Source organism: Dysidea avara, chromosome 6, assembly GCF_963678975.1.
Source record: "Dysidea avara chromosome 6, odDysAvar1.4, whole genome shotgun sequence".
NCBI lineage: Eukaryota > Metazoa > Porifera > Demospongiae > Dictyoceratida > Dysideidae > Dysidea > Dysidea avara.
The window spans coordinates 19937666-19946433 of record NC_089277.1 but is presented as its reverse complement, the minus strand read 5'-3'; the positions used below and the strand labels follow the sequence as shown (position 1 = coordinate 19946433).

The following is an 8768-nucleotide window of genomic DNA, read 5'->3' as shown; positions in this document are numbered from 1 at the left end:
ACTGGTTGTATCAACCAGTTGCACTTAGCTCCCTGCCCTAACTAGCTTAGCACTTCCCCCTCCTTTGGAAATCCTACGTCCGCCCCAGAGACAACATAATGACATACTGTATAATGAGAAAGTTGATCATCAGTGCAAGGAGTCAACTGTTGTCTATTGTAACATTTTGTTATACTAAACTGTGTGAAAACACTGCTTGAAGGTTCTATAGTTTACTAATTTGTTAAGATGCCTTACTGTAGACATACTGATAGTAAAGTGTCAGTAGACTTAAGTATATGGAACATAATTATTTTACTAAGTTTTAAACTCTCAGTAAAACATCAGTGAATGCGGGTTTACTGAAAAACTACTAAAATAACGAACAATTAACTGTTCCATGTACTGGGGATATACCACTGTAGTAAACTAAGATACTTCAAGCAGTGAAAGGTATAATGGTTTAGCAAATCCAGTAACAAAATTGTACTATTATGCAAATTCTCATCTCATCATTATGCTCTAAATTAACCAGACATAATTCCATGAAACAATTATCAAAATCCACAATATGCTATATAGTCAATTAGAGGGAAAAGAAGCTCATCAGGAGTACTAAATTAATGTAGGACATGACTCCTCACATGAGTCAATTATAAAGATTCAACTTTGTTGTTGCATTATTAATATTTATTCTTGGCTGCTCCAGATATCAGCTCTAAGACTTATAGTCAACAGTTATATTGGATGCACCCAGCCAAGCTAAGTTGTTTTAGTGGGGGGTTGTATAATAATCAAGATTCTAGATCAATTTTGTTTCTATTTTGAGCATAATATATAAATAAAATTTGTTACCAAGCCTGCAAAAACAGGGAATGTGGGCACAAACTGCACTATTATTACACGACAGGTCATATTTCAGTGCAGGAATAGCATAATATAATTAATATATGCATTCTGCACTGCAACTTATATTATGTTCATGATGACAATCAAATGTTTAATAAAGGCCCAGTCACATTTAATATTATCTAGCTACATTTGCGTATTATGTTCATTGTTCATGATACATACTTCTACTGGTCATCATGATGTTAATGGCAACCACCAAAGTTTTTAAAATGATTTTATAATTAAGTATTTGAAAAGGTTGTATGCATACTCTTAAGCATACTACTACTACTACTACTACTACTACTACTACTACTACTACTACTACGCATATATCTAGTCAATATGCAAAGTTTGGTCAAAACCTAGCCTACAAGGATTAAAATAAAGTAACTACAGTCTGCAAATCTAAATTAAACACACAAAAAGTTTACTCCAGATTGAGTTTAATGAAAGTTTAGGGTTTTTCTGCAATGATGCTTCTAACCCATTTGAGAACTTTTGTATCTTGTATTTTCATATTAGCAATGACGGACCTCTGTAATCCACACTCTCCAGAAAAACTGCTTGCTATTCCTGCAAATATCAGTTTTCCTTGTTCGCCATTGACAATAATTGCTGACCCAGTATTTGCAACACAATTGCTTTCTTCATTGAAATACATGCAGAAAATAGCTGGATTTCCTGCAAAATTAACAGTTTCTGCAGAAAACTGCTGCAAGCAGGTAGACAATGGTAATAAGAAAACACGAGAAAATGACAAAGTAACATTATCTTTGGCTACACTGTCAGAATTTCCTAGTCCAAATGTGACGAAGTTGTTAGGTATGCCATATTGATATATATCATTGTGACCAGAATTTTCAAGGCATAGTGGAAAGGTGTTATTTAATTCGTGTACTGGTATGTGAGATTTAGCTCTGATTAGTGCAAGATCCACAAGTTTAGCTGAAGAGCTGTTATGATCTGGATGGCAGTAAACTTCTGACACAGCAAGATTCAGTTCACCACTTTCCTGAACAACACACGTGTGGGACTTTTTAAGCCTAAGAGACAATGTGTCTTTGTTAGTTTTCACACCACAAGCACACTTGGCTGAAGTAACAATCCATTGATCGTTGATCAGGTTTCCACTGCACACTCGTGGGAAAGTTTGGTCATTCTTATTGCATATAGTCACATGCCAAGTTGCTCTTGGTTCAAACTTTCCATTATTAAAGTATGTTGCAGATACATCTGCACATCTGATACATCTGTATTTATCACTGGATAGAGTGTAACCTTCATTGCAGCCACATGTAGAGTTGTCATAGCAGAAATGTTGACATTGCTTGCAGTGATCTACAACTATATAGTAAAAATGCTGATAATCAACAGAAAAAATACCATTAATACAATTGAAACTCCTGTTTAGTTATGGTGCACCACAAGTTAAACATCCTACGGTAGTAAGTAAATTGTTTTGTTAGTAGAAATTGATATTTTCAATGAAGACCCCTACCACATTGAATATAGGTGGAGCTATGTAGGTAGGCTGAAGTCCTCCTGTGATTCACAGCTTCCATTTAATACATGTAATTTACTCTAGTATGGTAGTCATTGTACTTTATTACTAAAACAGTCATGTATATTATGGAGCAAAGGAATTAGCACTGTAAAAATATAGCACGCTTATCAATGTGAATTTTGAGACCTCAGCTTAATCGTCATTCTCTCCACACTGGGTACCTAACAGAGAATCTGGCTTTATTGAGACAGCTCTTATGTATTATTATACATAGGTAGACTGAACAGTAGTTAAGCAATTCCTATTTGAAGCATTTATGTCGCTTTTGTATCCATAATCTGCGAAAAGTGGTTTTATAGCCTTTCAAAATTTCCAAGTTTGACGAGTCAAACTTATCATGTGTTTAACCCATTGTCTTATAATTACATCCAGGAATAGTGCTATGTTAGGAATGTAAGGTGATCAAATTTCAAGCTGCTACCTTATTCTCAAGTCAAGTTATGGATTGCCAAGTACATACAATTGGAAAAGCTATAAGATCCCCTTTTCTCAGATCCAGTCACAATTATGTAATAATGGCCCCCTTGTACTTACTTAAACATACAAACTTAAACATAAACTGTTAATCAATAATTTCCTGGCCTGTAAAGAGCACCTATACAACAATTCACCCTAGAAATAAATTAGCAAATTGCGACTTGTAAACAATACGAAGTGTTATAATCTCATTGGCACTACACGTAGGCTGCAACATTATAGTTTACCAGCAATTGTTGCATATGTTTACGATTACTGCTTTATTATGGTATCTTGATCTTGCTGTTTGTAACAAATCTTGAGTATGTAATGCAACTCTGTTAGATATAATTATTGTAAAGGTGTGTAATTATAGTATAATGATACTGTAACCCATATAATGACAGCTACTGTAATGAGTTATTCATTAGTTTTTTTGATATTCATGGATTTTTTGCAATACTTTTCAAACAATATCTGTATTGGTTGTGTAGGTTACAGTAAACATCATATAACTATATACACACCGCAACAATTTATTTAATACTAGCATTACTCAAGACTTCTTACAGTATATAAATTGCAAGATTGAAGATTAAGGTACCCAAATAAAGTAGTCAAGCAAACCAGATCATAATAATTATTTATTTATTTGTTGATTAGCAAAACCTTTAGGAATAACACACTAATGTACAATTACAGTGATAATTATTAAGTAAATAAGTATGACCTAAATGTCTTTATGTCAATCTCATGAAGATCGGGATAGGGTAAGGAATTCCATTCAATGGTCGTCTTGGGGAAAAGGGAGTTGCGATAAATTTCTGTTCTTGATTGGTAGTGAGAAAATTTTAGTTGATGATTAGCTCTAGTGTTTGGAAAGGATGGAGACAGCAAGTAGTGGTGCGGAACAATAAGTAGGTTATTTGCTAATTTGAATAATTACTATATTGTTGACTTACTGTATACGACATCAATTACTGAGCATGCATCTCCACTGATTAAATTGAAGAGATGAAAAACTCCAGTTGATGTTGTGTCTTTTATAGAGACTTTTTGTACATGCCCACATGAAGCCTTGCATTAGAATTATTTTAATAGGATGAAAATGAAGCATGGAAGGGCCGCTTGGCAACTAACAGCTGTTGATATTTAACACTAGCTACCAATTAGTACTCACTTGAAAAGAAGGAAGGGACAGTATTTACTACATTGCTAATCAGCAAGATTGACATATGTCAATGTAAAAATTTAAATTCACTATGATAACAGAGGCAAATACCTGGCACAACTATATGCTGAATAGTAGAACAAGTGTGATGAAAACCACTTTTCATTGTTCTTGAGGGTATGTATGACATGGCTGATTTTAGTTCCAATAATGCTGTGGTTAATAGTTTTTGTCAATAATGGGTTAACATAATTACGCAGAGGACATGGTAATTGGTAAGTCAAGGGTGTCATGGAGACATACACTGTAGGTAGATCTGTGACGAACTTACAGTAATCCTGTGACTTAGAGTTGTTTCCAGTGCCTGACCTGTGACATAGCTACACTTTTGATTGCAGGTAAAAAGTACTGTCATGAACCATTTTTATTTGGTACAAATTTAGGGTCCTTGATAGTGGATTTTGATACCAACTACAGTCAGTTGTAGATTGAGTACCTATATGTCACTTCCTTGCATCAATAGCTGCTTAATAAAATCATAGTGAGTAGAATAGGGAAGAACTCCAGCAGAAGCTAGGTGATTGATAATTGTATGGCTACCCAACAATAGATTCTGGTGGTTAATGAATATGCTAACATACACGGCTTGTTAATATAGAATTACCTACAAAGAGAGGAAGAAAGAATTATAGTGAAAACTGGAAGTTAGTACGAAGCAAGCATCATACCCAGTTGGGTAATCTTATACTATCTTATTGTTGAGTTGGTACGCAACAATAACAGAGGTAAAGTGCAGTGGCAGTGTGAGTACTGATTGTTTGCTATAACCAATGCACTAAAGTACTTTGTGCTCATATATGGAGTTTAAATATCTTTAAACTAAGTAAATGTTGAACACGATAGTAGCATCAGGCATTTGATCGCAGTGGACAATAATATGAATAGTGTGCCTTAATAAGAATACTTCCACATGCGCAGATGCACCATGTGCTCAACAATGGACAATATCCGCAATGACTGTCATAATTGACAAAATGGCCGTGTTAGTGTGGGGGCTTCAGAGATTTTAGCCGCAGTATTCGAAATGAATGTTGTCTGTAGTTTTCTACACTTGGAACCACGAGATAATAAAGGTAAGAAGTAGTACACGTACCACGACTATGCAAAACGCGTTCCAACAAGGAAAACAGATCAAAATTTTTAAATTCGAACACAACTAGGCTTGTCTGTATTGCATTACATACTATATGCCTCACCTTCGCCCTTTTTCAAATTTATAAATGCTATCATAGGGAAACACTACCTCGCCCAATACCTCCCTGTACAAAGTCCCCACACTAGCACGGTCATTTTATTTTGTGACGTCAGAAAACTTCATTGCGGATATCGTCCATTATTGGCAGTGGACAATGTGTACCATCGACCAGCATTCCAGACATTTGCTATATATTTTGTGGCCCCACCCCACTGTGAAAAAGGTGGGATATAATATGGTATTTCCAAAGGCTTATTGAATACAAATAAGCCTTAATATAAATCCTGTATTATACTCATCTTATACTTTAGTATATCCATACTATACTATTGCATATATGGTTTCAGTTTATTTACCACATTACCTGAAATAGCTTATATCTAGTATAATGCCCACACTATACCATCACATATGTAGTTTCAGTTTGTTTAACACATTAACTAAAGCCTTACATGTGATTATTAATATACTACAGGTTATATCAAGCTTTTTTGTATTCAATAAGCCCCTGAAAATACCATCTTATATCCCTCATTTTTCACAGTGCCCGCTCCAGTACTTGAAATTATGTTTGACCACCAGACAATTGTTGTTATTGTCATGGTTATTACAAATACAGTGTTATTTAATTAGGCAATTTTGATTAGTCTTTGTGGTTTAAGCACCAGCGTACTTGTGCTTTCTTGCATTATGTACTCATGACTTACAGTATATCCAATGGTGTCTTGAACTGTCTTTAATGGTAAGACCTCTGTATAAACTCCATTGTGTGTTATTAAAACTGAGGGGTCACCAACTGATTTGAAATCTCGTACACCTTCAATGAAATCCTACCTGAAATATGAAATCTTATGTTCTTATCGTAATTATGATTCTATACTCGTTCTGGTACCGTAGCTTGCACTCAACTGCTCCTGCACCATAGTAAAAATGAAATCCGATGTTCCTCTCCACTTCGGATTTGTATTACTGAATCGAGTTGTGGAAGCCACACAAAACCAGTAGCTGTGGGAAAGAAGCCTACAAAGCCTGGAGAGAATCCATGCAAGCTGCTCGAAAAATCCAATGTTCCGCTTCGGATTTGTATTAAGCGAGTTGTGGAAGCCAAACAAAACCAGGAGCTGTGGGAAAGGAGCTGCGCAAAACCAGGAGAAAACCCATGCAAACTGTAAAAAAACATGCTCAAAAATAAGAATAAAATCTGATGTTCCGCTCCGCTTCGGATTTGTATTAAGTGAGTTGTGGAAGCCAAACAAAACCAGGAGCTGTAGGAAAGAAGCCACACAAAACCAGGAGAATCCATGCAACTGCTCCTGCACAAAAGTAAGAATGAAATCTGATGTTCCGCTCCGCTTCGGATTTACTTAGCAAACTACAAAAACCTAGCAACACAAACTTAGCAAAACTAGCAGCACACAAACTACAATGCATACAGATGCTCCTAGCTGGTTTTGTGCATGGGGTTTCACACAGATAGAGCTTCGACAGTTGCTCTTGGTTTTGAGGGGTTTCGCACGGGATTCATGCTGAATGATTGGCCTCGTTTCCTGGATTTATAGGGCTTCAGCTGCAAGCTGCTCCTGGTTTTATATGGTTTCCTGTAATAGTTATGTCTTGGCTTTGCTCTTGGTTTTATATGGCTTCGCAATTCCTCTCAATCTCGTGAGGGTTGCTCCTGCATGAACTTCTACCTCTCTCTCCCCTATTTTTTTAAGTAATTTCAGAACTTGTCACTCTACACCAACCTGTTATTTAAAATCAGATTTTGCAGCTCTCATTCGATTTTGTGAAATCCTTTGAAATTTGTGAAATCTTGAGAAATTTGTTCAAGATTTTGAAATCCGTACCCCTTTTCCGTGAGTTAGTGACCCCTCGATTAAAACATCAATACCATACTTCAGAATTTTCTCTTGTGTTACCACCCCTTGTGTGTGTGTGCGTGAGTGTGTGTGTGTGTGTGTGTGTGTGTGTGTGTGTGTGTGTGTGTGTGTGCGCGTACGTGTGCCAAACTGGAAGTTAGCAGTGCTTCTATTTTGTTAGGTCACTCATTATTATAAAAGTATTCATGACAGATCAATTATTAGCACACTGTTTTGATTGCTGGGTAGCTCCCTACTTAAGTAGTAACTGTCCTAGAAAACTGACCAAACCCCCACACCCCCAAAAATAAGGAAAACAACATCTAAACTATCAAAATAAAGTGTCAGAGAAATGTAGCATGCTATACAACATGCCATAGAAATCCAATGACTTATGCTGGAGCTGCTAACTGTTTTCATTGAAGTAGTATGTTAAACCCAAGCATAACATGGTCCAGCCCGATGGTTGGGGCGCTTGACCAGCAGATATCTTTGGGTTGAATCAACTGTCTGTCACTAATAATGTCCTTGGTATTGTCATTATCTGGCTATACTCTCTATGGAACTACCTAACACCTGCTAATCAAATAAGTGTGCAGTTCCTATTTCAGCTACACCTGAAGGACCAAAAAACTCTTGTAGTATAGGAATTCTTGAAGATTTTCAACTCACGCTTTGATGATACAAACTTCAGTAGTTATTGCAACACTCTATTGCAATCAAGAATGTGCACTTATACTCATGATTGTGGCTCAGCATCAGCAAAACTAAACAGCTTAAAAAAAAGTTTGCAACCCTGAGAATAAACCAAGCGCCTTTGAAAGTGCAATTACTTTGAACTGTCACATGCATATAAGTACCCAGACTTTATTATACATAAAGGCCAGACTAGAGCAATTCGATACTGTAGCTACACACTTGCAGGTTAGGCACCTGCGTACACATGAATCTGGATACTTGGGTGAAAGGCTGCCACTCTGTTTAGTGGCCTCCTTTCTGTGGCCTAAAGGAATTTGGAGTGTAGAACACTTCTGCACACCAAATCCCTTCCTTGTCCAAATATTTGTTTAGTTTGACCTCAAAATTCAGACTAGATAATTTTAACCCAAAGTGACAGCCAGGACCTGGTACACTTACCAAACTACCACCACAAACATCAGTTTGTGGGAGGCAAAGAGCTACTACAGCATCCAAGAGGCAAAGGTACGTGTTGAAGGTTATAGTCAAGTGGTCAACATTAAAGCTAAGAAAGCTAACAATTTTATAGATTCCTTTATTACTGTCTATGGCAGTGGCTAAAAAAATTTTTTTTTACAACTAGCCAAATCTGAGAGCGGGGGGAGGTATTTGTTACACATGCAAACAAAATTTGCATTTATGTTAAATGTATATACGTATTGTACTCTATAATCATTGTTGTGATTGTCTAAATAGCTATAGTAGTGAAGAGAAAGCTTGTAGTGATGCACCGATACCACTTTTTCACTACTGATCCGATACCGATACATTTGAGGCCAGAAATGGCCGATACCAATCCGATACCGATACTTTGCCCCACAAGCATTTCTCACAAGAAACAGCTAGTGATTT

General features: G+C 36.4%; 1 protein-coding gene across 2 annotated transcripts in view; it reads right to left on the bottom strand.

Moving 5' to 3' along the window:
* Positions 1-1054: 1054 nt before the first annotated feature.
* The window catches only part of LOC136259110 (uncharacterized), a 294792-nt gene continuing 287078 nt past the window's right edge, over positions 1055-8768 (bottom strand). The window contains exon 21 of one of the 2 annotated variants that reach the window (XM_066052532.1): positions 1055-2217. In XM_066052532.1, coding sequence (XP_065908604.1) covers positions 1328-2217 — 890 coding nt within the window. In that variant the 3' untranslated portion in view covers positions 1055-1327. The remainder of the gene's footprint in view (positions 2218-8768) is intronic. The other variant, XM_066052533.1, reaches the window with a different exon arrangement.